Source organism: Phoxinus phoxinus (assembly GCF_949152265.1).
Source record: "Phoxinus phoxinus genome assembly, chromosome: 4".
In the NCBI taxonomy this organism is placed as follows: domain Eukaryota; kingdom Metazoa; phylum Chordata; class Actinopteri; order Cypriniformes; family Leuciscidae; genus Phoxinus; species Phoxinus phoxinus.
The window spans coordinates 29,038,751-29,059,109 of record NC_136879.1 but is presented as its reverse complement, the minus strand read 5'-3'; the positions used below and the strand labels follow the sequence as shown (position 1 = coordinate 29,059,109).

General features: G+C 37.7%; 1 protein-coding gene across 6 annotated transcripts in view; it reads left to right on the top strand.

Annotated features, from left to right (window-relative positions):
• The first annotated feature begins 3,747 nt into the window (after nucleotides 1-3,747).
• The window catches only part of mark4b (MAP/microtubule affinity-regulating kinase 4b), a 39,118-nt gene continuing 22,506 nt past the window's right edge, over nucleotides 3,748-20,359 (top strand). For 5 of the 6 annotated variants that reach the window (XM_079609458.1, XM_079609456.1, XM_079609460.1 and 2 more), the window contains exons 1-3: nucleotides 3,789-4,728; nucleotides 15,384-15,581; nucleotides 15,915-15,968. In XM_079609458.1, the coding sequence (XP_079465584.1) occupies nucleotides 4,678-4,728; nucleotides 15,384-15,581; nucleotides 15,915-15,968 (303 nt within the window). In that variant the 5' untranslated portion in view covers nucleotides 3,789-4,677. Of the gene's footprint in view, nucleotides 4,729-15,383; nucleotides 15,582-15,914; nucleotides 15,969-20,359 lie in introns of all 6 variants that reach the window. The other variant, XM_079609457.1, reaches the window with a different exon arrangement.

The window sequence follows — 20,359 nt, the reverse complement described above, 5'->3', positions numbered from 1 at the left end:
GCCCCGTTCTGTCAACACTGCATTGGCTGCCTATTAATCATCGTATAAATGTTAAAATATTGCTGATCACTTACAAAGCACTAAATGGTTTAGCTCTGCAGTACTTGAGCGAGCTCTTAACGCATTATAGTCCTTCACGTCTACTGCGATCTCAAAATTCCGGCCAGTTAATAATACCTAGAATATCAAAATCGACTGCTGGCGGTAGATCCTTTTCCTATTTAGCACCAAAACTTTGGAACAGTCTTCCTAACATTGTCCGGGAACAGACACACTCTGTCAGTTCAAATCTAGACTAAAAACACATCTCTTCAGCCTAGCATACACATAACACATTATAGACTTCTATAATTCAATGTTAGGCTGCATAGTTTAGAACAGCCGGGACCGGGAACACTTCCCGTAAATCCTGATGTGCTTGGTACATCATAAGAAGGATGGCGTCTACGCTAATATTAGTCTCTCTGTCTATCCCGAGGTTTACCGCTGTCCACCGGAACCAGGCCGTATCCAGATCTGATGAAGGACCAGCGCCAGGACACGACGCTGACCTGAAGTGTCAACCAGTCTCTCCTCCTCTCCACTCCGACTTCAACAAACAGGAACTGGACAAATACTCTGATTCATTCTGAACTTCTGACTTGTAATGCTCCTGAATCATAATCATACACTGTTCGCTCGTTGGCCAGAGGAGAACTGGCCCCCGACTGAGCCTGGGTTCTCCCAAGTTTTTTTTTCTCCCTTTTGTCAACTGAGCGAGTTTTAGTTCCTTGCCGCTGTTGCCTTACCTTCTGGCTTGCTTAGTTGGGGACATTTAATATTCAACAATATTATAGATCTGCCTTAAAGGTGGATGATGATGAAATTGTTTTTTGTATTATTTTCATGTTATCACTGTGAAGCTGCTTTGATACAATCTGTATTGTAAAAAGCGCTATATAAATAAAGGTGACTTGACTTGACTTGAAGGCTGATTTATACTTCTGCGTCGGACCTACGCCGGAGCCACTACGCTGTAGGCAACGCGTTGGTTTTCATTTATACTTCTGCGTCGTTGTCCGCGTTGACGCGCAATTACACATGCAGAGGGAGCGTGTGAAACCCGAGGGAGGGGTTCTAGCAGACCAATCACAGCGCTTGCGTCCGCATAGAATTGACGCGTTGTTACATTTTTGGAGAGGTGCACATCAGGGTACGCCGGAGGGTACGCGCGCTACACACAGCCTACGGCGTAGCTACGGCGTCAGTTCGACGCAGAAGTATAAATCAGCCTTAACTCGTGTGATGAATCAGGGCTTGACATTAAGTCGGCATGAAATCAAAATTGACCCTATTTACTTTGTTAGCGGATATTACTAGTCTTGTGGTGAACAATTAATCCGTGCAAGTTAATACACAGAAAAAAATCGTTTGCCGAAGTTATCTTTAATAAAGGCAAAGAGTATAGAAGTAACTTCTATACTCTTTGATCAAGGTCTGAAAAGTTACTTCCGGTCTGGAATGGCGTTCTTTTCTGATGACGTAGTTTGACGGCTCCAAAGTTACTTGCCACAACGCATTTTTACTAGCCACATTTTTGTTGTTGTGAAATTACCTGATAAAAGTTGACCATGGCGTGCTAAAATTTACTTGAACTAGATTTACAACCCTTTTAAATGTAAAACTACTGTACACACCCAAATCAAGACTAAATGTATAACAATATAGGTAATTATCATTAGCTCTGATAAGGTTGTGTAAAGCTTCTTCTTTTTTAAATAAAACCATGTATTAAGATAAAGACACGCTAACAAATAACCCCCAAAAATTACCCAACAGGCTCAACCGACGTTTGAGTAGGAAATTAACCCAGCGCATAGTGGTCTAGCCAGTTTCTTTGTTTTTACATTCTTAAAAATATCTCAAAGCTCTTTATTCACTGCCTGACATAGGCTAATAGGGAAATTAATTAATTCACTGCACTGCCCATTATTAAACAATAGATGGCGCAGTTGAGATGAATAATGGCTTTTGCTCATTCAGAAGTAGATTCGTGACATATTGTTAAGACTGGACAGTAGCTAAACATATATATTGGGAGTTTTATTTTTCAGCTAATGTCGAGCATAGTCCTACAAATCTAGAATTTTCTGCTTGTAAACAAAAATATTTATTTTAATTGACTATTATTGTGTAGACCTATTGTGTAGATACAGGACAGGTTTGTTCTTCCAGTAAATAATTTGTTTAAAACATAATTAATCCAACAAAACGCATCCAAAATCAAACAGTTGGTAAATAAATATTCTTATAAATAAATATTCTTCATTATTTTGAGCTAATAACACAGTTACTGGTCAAAGAAACTGCATGAATAAGAAATATGTAATCACTGCATTCTAACAGAAGTTGATCATCCCAGCTTGTCGCAGTTGGTTGACATTTATCAGTCAAGAGAACAGTAAGTCTGAATTTCATCAGCAATTTGACAATACTCTTAGAAAGTCAATCTGTTACCCTGCTTTGTTAAGCATTAGCTTGTGCAACACAACAAGAGTCATATAAAATCAAACAACTGAAACAATTACTATCATCATGATCTGAAGCAACAATTGCTTTAATCAATCACAGCCCAAATCATTTTAGTTATTAGATCTTTATCTTGTTCCTTTTTGCCTGTTTTCTCCTCTGTTTAAAACCAAACACATAATGCACATTCTTGAACTGAGGAACAATTTGGTGATGATCTGTGCATTCTATATCATGATGGAGCAACATTTCACGAGGCAAGAGTGATAATGAAGAGGCTCGGAGATCATTGCATTGGATCTATGGACCGTGGCAGGCAACTCCCCAGATCTTTATCCCACAGAGAACCTGTGGTCAATCCTCAAAATAATCTATCACAAACTGACTGTGAGCACTAATAAGACATGAATGGTTTGCCATCAGCAGGATTTGGCCCAGAAGCTGATATCCAACCAGGAGGAGGTTATAAAGAAGAATGGTCAAAACTCTCTAAATATTGACTCTTTGCATATATTTAATCTTTTTGCAGGTAAAAGCGTTTAAAACTTTTTGAAATGCTTATTATTTTCCAGTATAGAAAAAAATATAAATAAATAAAAGTATTTCAGCATAGAAAGATGGGGGGGGGGGGGGGGGGAATCTATAAATACAGAAGCATGCAGCAAACTTTGCAAAATACAAAATGGATGTCACTACAAGGCTGTAAAATAGTAATATTATGAAATATGATTAAAACAATTTTTTTTACTTTATATTTGAATATAGGCCTACTGTATCTCAAAGTCATTTATTCATGTGATGGCAAAGCTTAATTTTTAACAGCCATTCCTTTAGTGTCATGATTCATCAGAAATCATAATATGCTGATTTGGTGCTCAAGAAACATTTCTTATCAGTGTTGAAAACGGTTTAAACAACTAATAATGTTTTGGAAACTGTTGTACATTTTTCAGATTTCCTGATATAGAAATTTAAAAAGAAAAGCATTTATTTTAAATAGAATATTTTGTCCGTGGGGTTAATGCATTTCTCAATATTGTTCACATCCTCATTTTATTTAAAATTTAGCAATGCGGAAGATTCATGAACATGCATAGGCTATATATTTTATGCTGATTATTATTAGGCTATATTATACAGATGCATTTTGAATCAAGTTTCCAGGACCAGAATGTACTAGCGTACAGTGACCAGCTGGAGGAGTGGTGCACATTTATTCGGCAACCCTGTTTGTCTGGCGGTGAGTCTGCTACATGAATGAATGAACAGGCCGTGTGTTTAGGACCATGGGGGAAGGGTGTGTGTGTGTGAGCGTCCGCCGCAGCCCTGCCCAGCCTATTCTTTCTCCTGACGTCCTTCCTTGATGCCAGTGTCACACGCTGCTGGGGATGAACATTTTACAGCGACTGTACAGTTTTTATGTTTGGGGACATTGACAATCCCTGCCTCTTCGAAAAGGATATTGTTCAGTGGTCTTTGTTGGGACGGGAGTGTGCTCGAGATACGCGTAATAGATTGTATTTCGTGTTGTAGGCTATCCGCTGTTGTTTATTTATTAATATATTGTTTTCCTGGAAATGTACACAGATGACTCTTTGAAGGGGACGCTGCGTCCGTGGGAGTGGTTTATTTTCTCTGGACAAGCCAGGCTCATTGAAAAAAAATGAGGATGTTTTTCCCTGTTTGATGCTGCGGTAACGTTAGCTAATTTTTTCTTTTCCTCTTCTGTTCTGCTTTTGTTTTCTTTCTGTCTGTCTCGTGGTCTACAATCGTTGACGGTGTGTTCTTGAGGATTCCACATACATTTATGTAAAGCAGACACTGTATGGACTGTTGGATGGAACATTTTCGTTTAGCTAAGTACAAAATGATCTATTGTTCCGGCGGCTAGCCAAACCTCCACAGACATGAGCATCATATAGCCTTTTATATATCTTATTATCTTTGTTCACATCCTATCAGCATTGCGTATAAAATCAAGTAAACTTGACCAAAAATGAGGATTGTTTAAGGAAAACGCTGTATTGGTGGTCGGAGAGGGCAGCGATAGCCTCGCGATACTGGCTCGGCTACGGACTGCTTCTCCTGTCTGTGCTGATTCAATTAGCAACTGTACACGGACCGCTGAAAAAAAGCCCAGTATTGCTGTAAACTGAAGCTCCAGGGACGATGTCCTCACGCGCAGCGCTGCAGCCTGGGAACGAGAGGAATGCAGACCACGTAAGTTAAAAGCTTTCTTACGTCATTTGATTAGAACGTTTGTCGTCAGAATTAGCGATGGAAGTGAGACTCGTTTATGCGAGTCGGTTCTTTCAAAACAGTTCGCTTCAAAGAAATGGTTCAAAATAACATTATCAGCCACTCCTTTACGTCATCACGTAATTATTACGACATTCTAGAATGACATTATTAAATGTGCTATTTAGTAACATATTGCGGTTTATTACGTTTTTTCCTATTCGTTTTTAACAACAATGGTGTTTATTGTAATTTCGGGTGTGCTAGTTCGGTCAAGTTAATTTGTATTGACGTTAAACAATTCATTTACATTTGATAAATTATGTATTGTTTTGTTTTATGTGTGGACAAAACTGCCATACAGTCATACTTTTGTGAGGTAAAGTAGCCTATAACACCTAGCCTAATGTCCATTAGTGATATTTCTGTTATTTGGCTATTAAGTAAGTTAGGCCTAACGTTAGTTATTTTCCCGTTTGTCAATTCATCGGTTCACTCCAAATGCTCTTATCATCAGTACTTAGTTCGTAATATGAGTCAGACAGGACCGAAAAAGAGTAATCGGTCCATAAGAACCGCTCTAACAATTCATAAACTAATTCATTCGGACCGATTTTCCGAACCAGTTCAGCCGATTCATTGAAAATATTCGAGTCTACAGAAAGACTCGTTAATCGCTAGTCAAGAGCACTGGCATGAAGCCAGAAGTGATCTCGGAGCTCACCTGTAGTTGTTAGTTGTGTTTGTGTATCAATTATTTCATAAACTAAGGAGTTGCGTTGACTAAAACATGAATTTTAAAATTAACAACGGCCTGCCACTCCCTGAAAACACTGTCACAAATGACACATTGATACTATTGATATCTACAACGTTTTAATCGTTTGGATCATGGAAAAAGGGACTCTTTTACAGACCTTCTATTGGGTTTAATTTGTGGAAGATTCATTTGCAACCTATGTTAGGCCTAACCGTGTCCTGGTGCAAAATAATACTTGTACATGATGCAAAGTCAACCCACTTTGTGAATCAGTGTAAATTCAGCTTTCAGAGGCCGAGCTATGTATCGATCGATAAACAGGGCTATAAAAAACATCAACATTCAGATTAGTGCTCGATCAATAGGCAGTTTTATTTCATTTTACTGTTGCCCTTCCCCAGTCTAGAATATTTGGTAACATCTTTGTGGATTTGCCAAAATGGAATAACATTTATAGTATTTCTTTGTATTTTAATTGAAAGCTTAAAAAGTTGCCTTTGGTTTATGATGTGCACATGCATATGTGAACAGGTGCCCGGCATTTTATTACAACATTCTTAACACACAGAGCAGATCAAAACAACACAAAAACATGTTTGCAAGGTAGCAAGGCTAGGTCAGTCCCTTATTTAAAGGAACACTCCGACTTTTTGGGACTTAAGCCTATTCACCTTATCCCCCAGAGTTAGATAAGTCCATACATACCTTTTTCATCTCCGTGCGCGTTATAAGTCTGTTTGACGCACCCACTGCTAGCCTAGCTTAGCACAAAGACTGGATGTAAATGGTTGCAGCTAGCATACTAATCCAAATAAGTGACAAAATAACGCAAACATTTTCCTATTTAACATTTTGTGATTTGTATAGTCACAGAGTGTACAAAAAAACAAAGTCATATGAGACAGACATATTTTAACCGTATAGGGATGTTCGCCGGAGTCAAATGTGACGTCACGATATGGGCGTGGTCGCGAACTGGTTGGCAGAAAGAACCAAAACATGTCGCAGACTCGCAGCAGTCTACCTGTGTTTTGTCAGCATATGCTAATTATTTGTCCGAAGAACCAAAAAAGAGATATAAGGTTAAGCTTTTATATAACCAGGGTTCATGTTCTCTGCCTGATCAATATCACCTGAGTGAGAATTGGAGCAAAAGCCCGGACACATGGCCAGATTTGACATTCGGCGACATCTATCTGTATCTCATCGACACGCCATCTATGTTTACCAGAGAGTCGATGAAGGCGTACAAATCTTTAGATGCCTATAAATTAAGTAATAATTACGAATATTACTTGTTGTAACTAAGGATAACTGGTAAATATGTTACAACTAGAGTAAAAATACAGGTGTAATTTATCCATGGGCTATATTCAAAATTATCTTACCTCTGATATATAACATTGGTTAACATATACGTAAAATGTATGAATAAAAATACAATAATTTGCCATTAATTTATAAGGGTATGTCAGTGTTATTATACTTCCATTGCTCAGTCACAGCATGCACAAAAAGTTATGTAAACAAACACTTTGACACGTCTTCCGCGGTATTTTGTACAGTTATTCATTGATTAATTAACCCATCAATGAGATAGAACCTACTAGTAACATTTATTTACAAAATTAGTTTTAATTTTTAACGCAAAATGTAGGTAGCAGACGCGATCGTGGTCTGCTGGCTCCCATTGTTTTCCGCTGGGTATAGACGCCTAATTGCAGAAATTCAAAGCTTTCTTTCTTGATTCAGGCTGTTTAGGTACGCGGTAGAAGCTCTTGGCGTTATTACTCTTATCGAACCTGTTAACACAGCCGATCACAAAGCACGATACAACCATTTTCTTCTGTGTTTGCGCTGTGCTTTAAGCGGTCATTACTGTTCTTCTGCCAACCAGAGCGCGTCGTGACGTCACGGCGAAGATCCCTATACATACTGGGAACTATATTCTCTGAAGGCGAAGCACTGCTACTTGGGTGGAGTGATAACCGCAGCACCTGAGACGCGCCGTGGTGAGGAGCAGAGAGTTCGTTCAGAGCGCGTCTCAGGTGCGCTGCGGTTATCACTCCGCCCTATATTCAGGGGATATAGTGCCCAGTATTTATACGGTTAAAATATGTCTGTGTCTCATGTGACTTTGTTTTTTGTACACTCTGTGACTATACAAATCACAACATGTAAATAGGAAAATGTTTGCGTTATTTTGTCACTTATTTGGATTAGTATGCTAGCTGCAACCATTTACATCCAGTCTTTGTGCTAAGCTAGGCTAGCGGTGGGTGCGTCAAACAGACTTATAGCACGCACGGAGATGAAAAAGGTATGTATGGACTTATCTAACTCTGGGGGATAAGTTGAATAGCCTAAAGTCCCAAAAAGTCGGAGTGTTCCTTTAAGCGCACAGTTTATAAAATTGAAATTTGTGGCTTTTGTCTACTTGCAAACTTGTATACCATTTTATTTTATTAAAAAGTAGTAAAGTTGACTTGTGCATTATACATTTTAAGTCATAAAAAGACTGAAATGTAAATTAGAAGGCATGTAGCTTTTGAAGTGAGTCATTGTTGTCAGAATTTTCTTTTATTTGGTTCCTTTCAGAAGATATGTTTCTGGAATTTGTTTTCATAATGTGGTAAACAACAACAAGTATTTATCTGTGGCCAATCATGTAGACTGTTGCAAATATGGCTTTCACACATTTTGTAAGAACTGCTTCTCTATTTCCTCGTCAAACTATGTTCTGTGTACTTTGTTACCAAAGCTCTTTATAAGTGGGATTTCATGTCAGGTGTCCATTTACCTGGCTTGGGTATTAAATAGTTCTTTAGTAGATGTAAAATTAATCTCTGCTGTACACATTGTTACATTACATTTCAGAATTTGATTGCTTTGGAGAAAGTTGATTGCTTGTATTTAGCCTATTGCTACTGTAATCTAAAGTCAGATTATATGTTATGCAAAAACTATTAACACACAAAGGGATCCCTAAACAGTGACTTAGTGAAGATGGTCATAGACTGAAAAATAAAGAAGCATATAAAGAAAAAGGAGTGGTTGGATTACATGAATGATTGAAGATAATTGAAAAGTTTGCATATTTTGCTTCAGTTATCCAGCACCTCTGCCAGCACAAACACAACAGTGTGGCATGTCGCACAGAGCCACTGCGAGACCTTCTAATCTAGAATGAAGAGACCTGATGAGATGGCGAGCAAAGCAAACACAATAGGAAATGTGTCTACCGATCTGGCAGGTTATTAAAACTCTCTATCTAGCCATGGAACAAGAGTGGAACGATGATGTCAAAACACAAAGCCTGCAAGTGAATCCACAGATTCCATTTAGGGCAGAGAAACATCATGCTGTCCGTCAAATACAAGTTGTGCGAGGACTGGGTCAAGAAGGAAGCCCAGAATGTTCAGTACATCTAAGGGCATATGTGAAAATTAATTCATGTTCATTTGCGAGGTCAAATTGTTTCTATGATTGCAGCCATCTGGATAACCATCACATTGTAACAGCTTATCCAATGAAAATGGTACGGGTGGAAAATAAGATGTTAGAATTGTATAATTTAGTTTGACTTGACCTAGACTCAATTGGTGCAAATTTTGATTATGTGTTGAAACTTGCAGCTTTCACAGAGGAGCAGACACTTTAGTTTAAATGATGTCTATATCAGCAATCTCTGGTTTGAAACGATAATTATTCATCTGTTAGGTACTGTGTGTGGACATTTAACTTATGCTGAAGTGTCGAAACCTCAAAAGAGGAAACTGATTGGTAAAGTACCGTAAGTGCGTAGTTGTTCACGCATTCGACTTCCTCATTGCTGATCTGTTACGTGTTTTAACAAAACAAATTGAAGAGATTTGGCCCTCTCAGTCACAGTGAGGTAATGAGGAAAAGGATAGATATTCTTCTGTATAAGAGCTAATAATTTGATAAGAATATGATTCCTAAAATTCTGGATGATTCTGATAAGCTGATGAATGGAATTCTACTGCATTGCACTATTTTTGTCCAAATTAATTTAAATTAAAACTTTAACAGTGACCGATACAGATGATAAAAAAATCTCAAACTTTGGCTGATAACTGATGTACTGATAAATTGTGCATCCCTCCTAAAGGTGCAGTCACATCTGCAAGTCTCCTTTGTTTGAAAGTGACTTATGTGTGGGTGGTGCTTCAAGTATCACTACACTACTAATGAATGGAAAATTGACTTTTTTTGTCCACGAAATATCGCTAATGTGACCGCATCTTAAGATGAATTACAAGTCTGCAAAACCACGTGCTGTTCCTGGATGTGTAGCACCTACCGCACTGCACATCATTCTGAAGGATCCCAGTGTTGGCTGAAGTTTATTTTCAACCAGATCAGTCTTCTCTTCGTTTTAATGTGATAGTAACAATTTGATTGTTTTATGAGCCTGTGACAATTTAATGAACAAATTGCATTGAATTAATGAAAAATGAAAGCGATTTTTTTGTTGAATGATGGAGTGATGAAAACTATATTGCACCCGGCAACAAACCAACGGCTTGTGTCTCTTATTTCCCTTCCATAAAATTCTCAAAGGGACAGCAGCAACAAACCGCTTGTTTAAATCTAAAGAGAGGGTAGAAATGGTTGTTAAAGTCTGTCAAATAATTCATTTATTATTTATTTATTATTATGATCCCTTCAAGAGAAACAGTAACACACTATCACACCCTTTAAAAGATAGTTGTAACTGGACATTATACCTCCACTTTCAGCCAAAAGAAATTCACTAAGAGGATTGGTTTTTCATTGTTCCTCAGTAAAGCAGGAAAGCTGATCCAATGTAAAGTTCAGATAAGCAGGGGTAACACACGGCTGGTGGCTTTTTTTTTGAGGAACTAGTGAAACCTTAGGCCTAGACACTCATGTTGTGAATAAAGAGGTTATTGTGTCTGCTGTGAAGAAAGCAAAGAAACTGAAGTTGAAGGCGCATCTTTTATAAAGAGCATTTGCTTCTTGGTTGGTCTAAGTCTGTGGCATGTCTTGTTCATACTAGCGCTACTAGTTTGTTGTGTTAATGTAACTGTGGTAAATATCCAGTCCAGTATATCAGTGTCTTCAAGTCAGCCTAAATTAAAAATTTTGTTGTCCACCACCACAATGCAGTTATCACTTGGTTTGGCCAGCTACAAGTAAACATGTTTATCTAGTCAAACATTTAACTCTGAGCATGTTTTTGAATCAAGAGGGTGTTTAGACCATGAGCAACAATCACACAATCAGCATGTTTTTTGTGCTAGTCATTGTGGAAGTATTGAGGCACCCCCTGTTTCGTTGCCAAGCCAATAGTTGCTCTTGACAACTGATATTGATGTTGTCTCCTTGTGTATTTGGCTAATGTGTGTGCGGGCACATAAGGGGGTTATGTTACTAGTTGATGGGGAGGGGGGTTGCGGAGTGCGGTTAGCAGATGGGCCTCAGCTGGGGCTTTTTGTTTGGCTCTCTCATCTAATGCCAAGGTGAGACTTTTGCTCTGTAGTCATGAGGATTGCTGCCTGTGTGACTGCTGCACCATTGGTTATTCAGATGTTTCACTCATGACAGAGACACTTACTTTAGGGTAACAAGTAGCATAGGGGCTAATAGCATTTCAGTCACAAGGCCTGAGTCGGTGTTGAGGCAGTGTCTTAGAAATTGGTCATCTGCTGAATAGAGACAGATTGCACGTTCATTTAAATGAATGAATCTCACAATAGCCATGTGAATTATCCATTTTTAAAATGAACCTGTCAAAGTAGGATGGTCATTCAGTTAAACATTTTATGTGTTTAATTAAATTCTATTCTGATGTGCTGAATAATTTATCACAGTAGATTGCCAAGGTGGGATATTATTGATACAGATTTCCAGATTAAATTTTATTCCGATTCACAAGCTTGATTTGATTAACTCACAATAAACTATGTAAATTATCAGTGTTAACATAAATCTTTCAAAGTAGTACTGGAGTTCACTTAAAAATGTTATCATATTAATTGGATGATATGCTGAATAATTAATCACAATCAATTGCCAGGAATGGATGTTGATACAGATTTCCATATTCAATTTGATTCTGATTCACAAGCTCTTGATTCAATTAACTCATAACCATGTGGATTATCCTTGTTAAAATTAATCTGTAAAAGTGGGACTGTCATTCAGCTCAAATGTTATCAAATGAATTGCATGATATGCTGGATAATAAATGACAGTAATTATGCAGGGATGGGTACTGATGCAGATTTCCAGAATCAGTTTGATTCTGATTCACAAACTCTTTATTTGATTTTAATGTTGATTAATTGAGGTATATATTTAAGTTATAATGTCCATTTGCTTGTAAGGAAATTCTTTCTCTGCTAATGCTACAAATCATATCGGGAATTGGGCTACACTGGTTACATGGTATGTTCGTTTTTGCATGCATGCCTGTAAATACTGTGGCAGATAAGCAAATCTTTGAGTAGACATTACAAAAAGTGGCTTTAGAAGTCAATATATTGTTTGTTTTGTTTTATTTCCATGTCAGTGAACATAAGCCTATAAAGAATGAACAAACCAATAATTCCTTTTACACTGAACCTGTTTAAGAAGCATAAAGCTTTGTTGCAAGCATTTACGGAAGCCACACCAGAAAACTGTTACAAAAGGAAAACAAAACATCTATCCAAGACAGGAAACCATGCACGTTTGAGTCTTGGCTGGGTTCTTCACACCTGGCTCAAGCGTACACCTGTTTCCCCACAGACTTGTATCTCACATCAACACAATATTGCGTAGTGATGTTGTGAACGACTAAAACTCATTGTTGTGCATTCATTTCAAGGAAATGCTGTGAAAGAAATCAGCACAGAGGAAACTGGTTTGCTGCAATGCCAAATGCAAAGCTTTGCAGGGCAAGGCAGGGCAGGACATAGATCCATGTAAATGGATTTTGGGAGTAAGTCATAAGATGCAATAGCAGGATGTGTGTCTGGATGGACTGACCCTGACCCATCTCTACCCCCTTCACATGTGCTCTATCCTACCACGAGCAGGATGCAGGCTAGATAGGCGGTCTATTGTCTCAGTCTGGGGTGGGACTCTAGAATCATGTTATTATATGGAATTATGTCTTGGGCGCTGCATAGTCCTACCAGGTCTAGATCAATACATATTTTTAAATCTGCAGTTATAATTAAAAGGATAGTTTACCCAAAAATTAAAATTCTGTCATTCATTACTCACCCTCATGTCGTTTCAAACATTAGACTTTCTTTCATCTTCGGAACACAAATTAAGGTATTTTTAATGAAATCTGAGAGCTTTCTGTCCCTCCATAGACCGCTATGCAACTACCACTTTGAAGCTTCAAAAAGGTCATGAAGAGATTGGTTTTGTAATCTATAATTAGTCAAAGTTTCCTGAAGATAAATGATCGCTTTATATGCTGAACAGATTGAATTTAGGCTTTTATTCACATACAACATTCATCAACGCACACATCAGTTGTGGTAAACGGAAGCTCAAGCATGTTTGCTTGACGTGCGAAAACCAATGAGGTTCATTCACGTGTTACGCAGCACGTTTGAGCTTCAGCAAGAACCAATGAGGTTCATTCTCGTGTTACGCAGCACGTTTGAGCTTCAACAAGAACCAATGAGGTTCATTCTCGTGTTACGCAGCACGTTTGAGCTTCAAGAACCAATGAGGTTCATTCTCGTGTTACGCAGCACGTTTGAGCTTCCGCAAGAACCAATGAGGTTCATTCACGTGTTTATTTATTTAGTGTTGCTTGCTGTCATTTCGATAGGAATCCATACAATCAGAATTTGAAGATTTCATTTGTGTTGAGAATAGAGAATTCACTCCGTTGAAATCTGCTTGGTTTGAAAGTGACTTCTGTGTGAGGAGTGTTTTGTGCATTGCTACACTATTAACTGTGAATAATAGATTTTTTGCCCACAAAATGTTGTTAACATGACCACACACCTTAAATAATTTTTTTGCAAAAAATCTGACTGGTATGACTTTGGGTGCAATAAAGCGTTTACATGACTTTAGTCAGATGTAAATCAAACTGTTAAAGTGCATGTAAACACTAAGTGGGAGGAAACTGAATATCTAAATGCATCATCATTTATTGTTCTCTATAGCAAGGTGCTTTCTTCCCCCATCTAAACCATCTATTTCAGTGACATATATTGCTTTCACTGAGAAACCCTCTTCCTCTACACCCTGCCCCCACCTTCTCATATAAATTGCAAGGGCAATCAGACAGAGAGCAGCAGTGGAACAATCAATGCGTGTGGCTTGGACAGGGTGGGGCAGTGGGCGGTGGTGGTGGTGGAGGAGGATGGGTGGGTGACAGGCGATGAGGTCTATGTCAGCATGAAACTGTTGGGAATAGGGGGTGTGGGGATGTAGAGAGTCACTAAAAGAGCCTTATTGGTGTGAAAAGATGTTCCCATCACTAAAACCTGAGCTCCTGAGACTATAGAAAATATATCTCCTCATAAAGATGTACTACATGTAATACCACCGTATGCTCTAGATATAGAATGTACAAGCAATAAATCAAGATATTTTTGTCAGAATTCAAGAATAAGATGCATTCTGTATTTGTTTTTTGATTATTCTGTACCCACATAGAATGATCAGTGTCCGGCTGAGAATGCCACATGCGTCACATCGCATCAAGGTGCGAGTGCAGTTTAGTGTTGCAGTGCATTCCTGGATAGATTAGATTTAAGACTTAAGATCTTGGAACAGCCAGACATGAAACATGTCAGCAATGTATAGCAAAGCAGAGATTAGATTTTCTTGGAGAAACCACAAAAACGTATGCCTAAAGTATGTTGAGATGTGAAGCAGTGTTATTTTTAGTGCACTAAATTTAGAATTTCATTTTTAGTCATTTTGTTTTGTGCTTTATTTTATATTTCTATTTTTGTTTTCATTTCTATTTATTTGAGTTATAAGTTGTAGTACTTTAATTTAAGTTATTTGAAAATCATTTTTAGGTTTAGGTTTTTCAGCTAATATTATATTTTATATCATTTCAGCTTTATTTCAATAAAAAAAAACTTAAACAGCATTGTTAAGTGTACACATCTAAATCATTTCTCACCTCTTTTTGGTCGAGACATTTATGACATTCTTTCTTCTGTGGAACACACACAAAAAATATTTTGAAAAATATGTCTAGTTTTTTTTAGTTTTTTTCATACTAGAAAAGTCAATGAGGTCCAATATTTTAAACCCTATTGACCTTCATTGTGTGGACAAAACTTTCTTCAAAATATCCTTTTATGTTCCAAACTCATAAAGGTTTGGAACAAATTGAGGGTGTGTAAATTATGACAGATTATTCATTTTTGGGTGAACTTCTTAAAGCTGAATTTAATTACATTTTGCAAGATTATGAATTCATGTGCTGAATATTCTACGTAAGGGATAATGTAGAGCGAGGCAGTTGTTATAGCGAATGCAACCCTGACAGGCTGATTCTGTCTTGAATTAGCCTGAAGGGGTTGTATTCACTATAACAACCGCCTCGCTCTACATTATCCCGCTTATTACATGGCTATACCTACCAAATAAATCAATAATTTGACACAAAATATTGATTTAAAAAGGAGTTTATTGATTTAAAAACGATTGTATTGCGTCCACTAAAGAACACCGTGTCCATGTCAACGCTCTGTTTTTCATGGCAACGGTGTGTTATCCTTAGCAGCGGTTGTTATCAAGAAATAACAGACCGCATTCTACATTAGAATTCAACCAAGCCATGTAATATACTGAAATATTATTGCCTTTTATTGAGCTTGGTCATCATGAGTAACGTTTTCTCTTTAACCCCCAGCATGCCTCTCTCTCAGCCAGTCGTTCAGAGAAGGGCTCGGGATGGTCGAGTCGCTCACTCGGAGCCCGTTGCCGGAATTCCATCGCCTCCTGCTCGGACGAACTGCCACACATCGGCAACTACCGGCTGCTCAAGACCATCGGCAAGGGAAATTTCGCCAAAGTGAAGTTGGCACGCCATATTTTGACCGGCAAGGAGGTAAAATGTATTTTAATGTGGGGAATTAAATGAATAAAGATTCTCAAGGCTCCTCTGAATGACTCTTAGGTAAAACTTATTGTTCTACTTTGTGACCAGACTGGTCTCTACTTTTTGAGCCAGATGACATATGAAAAATGTATATAAAAAAAACCTTTACGTTTGCTCATCTTGTTTGTCACACTTTGACCAAAAGCAATTATGTTATCAACAATACTGAGGTGTGCGCAGTTAGCATAATTTAACAGGTGATTGCTCCTTTTACATGCAATTTAGTTGTCAAGTCAATGTGTCAGCTGCATTCTGATGATTTTTAACTTTGTGTCTTCTCAGGTTGCAATAAAAATCATTGACAAAACCCAACTCAACCCTACAAGCCTTCAGAAGGTAGGAACTAGGTCATAACCGCTGCACTCTTGTAAGCTTGTGATCCTAATTATGTCTTTGCGCACTAATGTTTATCTGCACTCTGTGCCTGAGGCATAAGGTCATATCGAGGAGCTTGTTTTGGTCAAATTGTATTTGATTAGACCCTGTTTAGCAGTGGTCAGTAAAAATGTAAACTTTGACCCCATGGCTTTGATTTGCCACCATTGTTCTCTGAGGTGGACTATGGTCTAATGCTGTTGTAAAATATCTGGAGCTGTCTGAGCACTTTATCTGTGTGAAATCTGAAAAATACAACAGTGAGCTGTTTTTGTCCTTGGTTTAGTTTGCAGCTAAATCTATTAATTCACTGGAAAGTGGCATGAAAGATAAGATAAGCAAGTCAAATAAGAGAAAGCTGTTGAATTTGATGGAGCTAAGTCGTTGTTTCTTTATAGACACGTTATCATTATTGTGCACTTTTTGTTTTTAGCTGATTTGTCTTTGTGAAGATAATACAATCTCTACATTTAAATATTACATCAGTTTGTGTATTTGAAGTTTATGTACTTTAACGCGCTAAAAAAATTATAAATGGTGTTTCTAACTTTCTTTAGTATTTTTTTTATGTTTAATGTTGTCTGAGGTACATCACATGAATTGAATAATGATTAGGATTTATCCATCTTAGTGCAAAATATTCCTAGCTGTTATGCATATGGCTTGATGACTAGGGAATGTTGTGTTAGTGTGAGAGAGTCTGTGTGATAATCACACCTTTTAAATGTGAGAAGTATGGCGTGCTGCGCCATTCTGAAGTTTAGTTATTTCTAACACAGCATTTCAGTCCTATAGATTATTATTGGCGCTAAGCTCTGAAAGTTCTTCCAGAATATCCCAGTGTAATGCGTTACTAATGACTGTCAAGAAGATTAATAAGTATGTAACAGCAAGTGTGTTGTTAGATGATGTGATGGCACACGCACACTTAAAATATGAAGTGTTCGAGTTATATTTGTTGGTAACAGTTTATCTGTGATGTCATGTGGTCAACTCAAAACCAAAAGCAAATGATGGGTCAGAGCAGAGGCGTTGTGTACTGTACTGTAGTATATTGTGCTAGGTGGGGCTGAAGGTGTTCATGCTCTCTGCAGGGATGTATTGGACACTGCAGCAGAAATGCAGGCCACTCCCATCAGCATTATACTAGATGACACTTCTGAGTAGAATATTTTTGTACGTCTTCCTCCTTTCTTTCTTTCTGTCTTTGTTCTCTCACTCACTCACATGGTATCATTCCTAACCTTCATTCACCTGTCAACTTCATTCTTCATCTGGCCTACAAATTCCAATCATTGACTATGACAGATGTGAATGAATTTCTCTCAAATTATATATATTTATTAGGGCTGTCAAAAGATTAATCGTATCTAAAATAAAAGTTTGTGTGTACATAATTATACACAGTACACACATGTATATTATTTATATATATAAAAACACACACAATCATGTATACATTTAAGAAAAATTGGTTATATTTATATATAAAATATTTATATATAATATAAATTATATAAATGTATATACAGTATATAAATGCAAATATTTCTTAAATATATACATGAATTTGTGTGTATTTATACATAATAATTATACACAGTACACACACATATATTATGCAAACACAAACTTTTATTTTGGATGCGATTAATCTTTTGACAGCCCTTATATATATATATACACACACACACACACACACACGTGTTTTAAAGTATTGTATGTTCACCAAGGCTTATATTTAAATTTAAAATAACTATTTTCTATTTTAGTATATTTAATAATATAATATGGTATATAGCTGTGTTGGTGTCAAAGCTGAATTTACAGCAACTCCAGTCTTTAGTGTCGCGATCATGATTCTTCAAAAATCATTCTAATATGCTGATTTGCTGTAGAAACTGATACATGTTTTCAGGATTCTTTGATGAATGGAAAGTTCAAAAGAAAAGCATTTATTTCAAATGGAAATCTTTTATAACATTATCATTGTATTTTCTGTACAAGTTCTGTACATTTGTATGTTCTTGCTAAAGTATTAAAAAACATTTTCTTTTAAACCCACTCACCCCACACTTTTGAAAGCTAAAATATATATATAATATATATATATATATATATATATATATTACGCCTTCACCGTGAGATCATAAACTATGACACATAGTGATGATAGACAAGCTTCAAATACTGAAGATCTGAAGATCGCAGTCCAAATCTAAGAATTGTTTGTCCCTCTTGATGTTTATGCTGGTTACGGCCCTGCTCCTGTGTCATGTTTAGTTCAGATCAAGAGGTTTTGTTAGTCTGATGTGGCCACAGCACTGGAGATACGCCAGTAGGCTCTTTCTTCCCTTCTCCAATCTCCTCTCTGTCTAATCCTGTTCAGAGATGGAGGGGGGCAGAGCACAATCAGCTGACCATGAACTTTCCCAGCAGCTGGATTTCAGAAGGGCCGGAAAAGACATGGAATTTGCCTTTATCAACGTGTATGTGTGTGTGTGTCTGTGTGTGTGTGAGAGGGTTGGGGGCTTGATGTAAAGGTTTGGATCCCCATCATAAGAGCACAGTGTTACTTTAATAAATAAAAAAACCTTCTGGGTGGGTGACAGAGTTGGACTGTGGGTGAAGAAGGGTAGAGGGGGTTGGGTGTCCCTTATTCAAGTCTCTTGCAGCCAGGAGCGCTGTTCCAGACATACGAACAATGGGGGCAAATGAACCCGGAGGGGGTGGGGGACTCCAGAGGGGCCGTAGCACAGGAGCAGAGATCCTGAGAAAGCAAGCTTGCATACAAGAGAAGTGAGGAGTGTCTATAACATGATATCAGACAGGGAAAAGGCCCTGATTTAACATGGCTTGTTTGGCACCTTTGATTTTGTTATGTCATTTTAGCGCATTGTGCAGTCTTGAAATGGTGGAAATGTACTGATGTATGACTTGTTTCTAAGAGAATGGATCATGAATTATTAATTATGTAGATCACATAAATGTCACTTAAGATATTTAAAAAAAAGATATCTTCATTTGCGCTCCACAGAAAAAAAAGCAAGTCAGGTTTTGAAAAGGCACGAGGAATTTTCATTTTGGGGTGAAATATCTCTTTAGGGAAAGTCAGTTTACATTTTTCTGGATGATTGTGACTCCTCAGTCCCACAAAAGCTAGAATTGTTAGTAACTTGAATGTCCTAAAAAAAATTACGTTTAGTGCATATTATCTGTGTATGCAGTCATTATAATTGTTAAATCACCGTTGAGAGCAGTTGCTGGAAAAGCAGTAACAGGCAGAGCCAGACATACGGTACTCAGAAAAGATGAAGTAAACTTGACATTTATGAGTCACACTGGGGATGCATCACCGCCTAACACTTCAAGATTATTTCTGATCAACTCCAAATACTCATGGATTACTTATGTAAGCTCCATCAATTATGAGATTATCACTATTTCCGGCACTGTAGGGCATTGTGTGTTGTATGTATCTAGGACAGTGGTTCCCAACCCTGTGTGTGGAGTACTGCCAGCAATGCACAGTTTAGATGTCTCCCTAATCAAACACACCTGATTCAACTCATCAGCTCATTGGTAAAGACTCCAAGACTTCAGATTGGTGTATTAAATAAGAGAGACATCGGCTGCGTCCGGATATTTAGGCAGCTGACTTGTTGCCTCGCTGCCTTATCAGGCAATGACTTTGTAGGCAGCGTTTCCACATGAAGGTATCTCACGAAACTGATTTCAGACAGACTTATGTGGTAGCGTAATGATCTACAGCAAAATGGAGCAAGCTTTGGTGATAACTAAACAAATATTTTATTACTATAATAGTAATTTCTCGCTAGAAGTGACATCAGAAGTTGAAAACACAAACTGAACACAAACTCATCTTTCAGACATTTTTTATCTCATCTGTCACAGAATGGGAAGCATAGAATTGTGGGAAATCAAAGGAATTGTGGGCAGTGAAGGAAACATCTATGCTGCCTTCAAAAATCCATCAGATGAAGGTATAACACACCAAGCTGGTCAGGCAAAAACACAGTCAGCTTTCGTCGCCGCTAGCTCTTTGACGTCGGTCAACATGTCCCAGGCTTTGTGCAGACAGGAAGTGAAGATAACATTGGATTCGGACGTAGCCATCAATGTGCAGTGTTGTACAAGTGTATGTGCAATATGCAAGTGTGGGGTCAGGGTTTTTTATTTATTTAAAGAAATTAATACTTTAATTAAGCAAGGATGCATTAAATTGGTCAAAAGTGACAGTAAAGACATTTATAATGTTACAAAGGATTTCTATTTTTGAAGTAAATGCGGTTCTTTTAAAGTTTCTATGCATCAAAGAATCCAGAAAAATG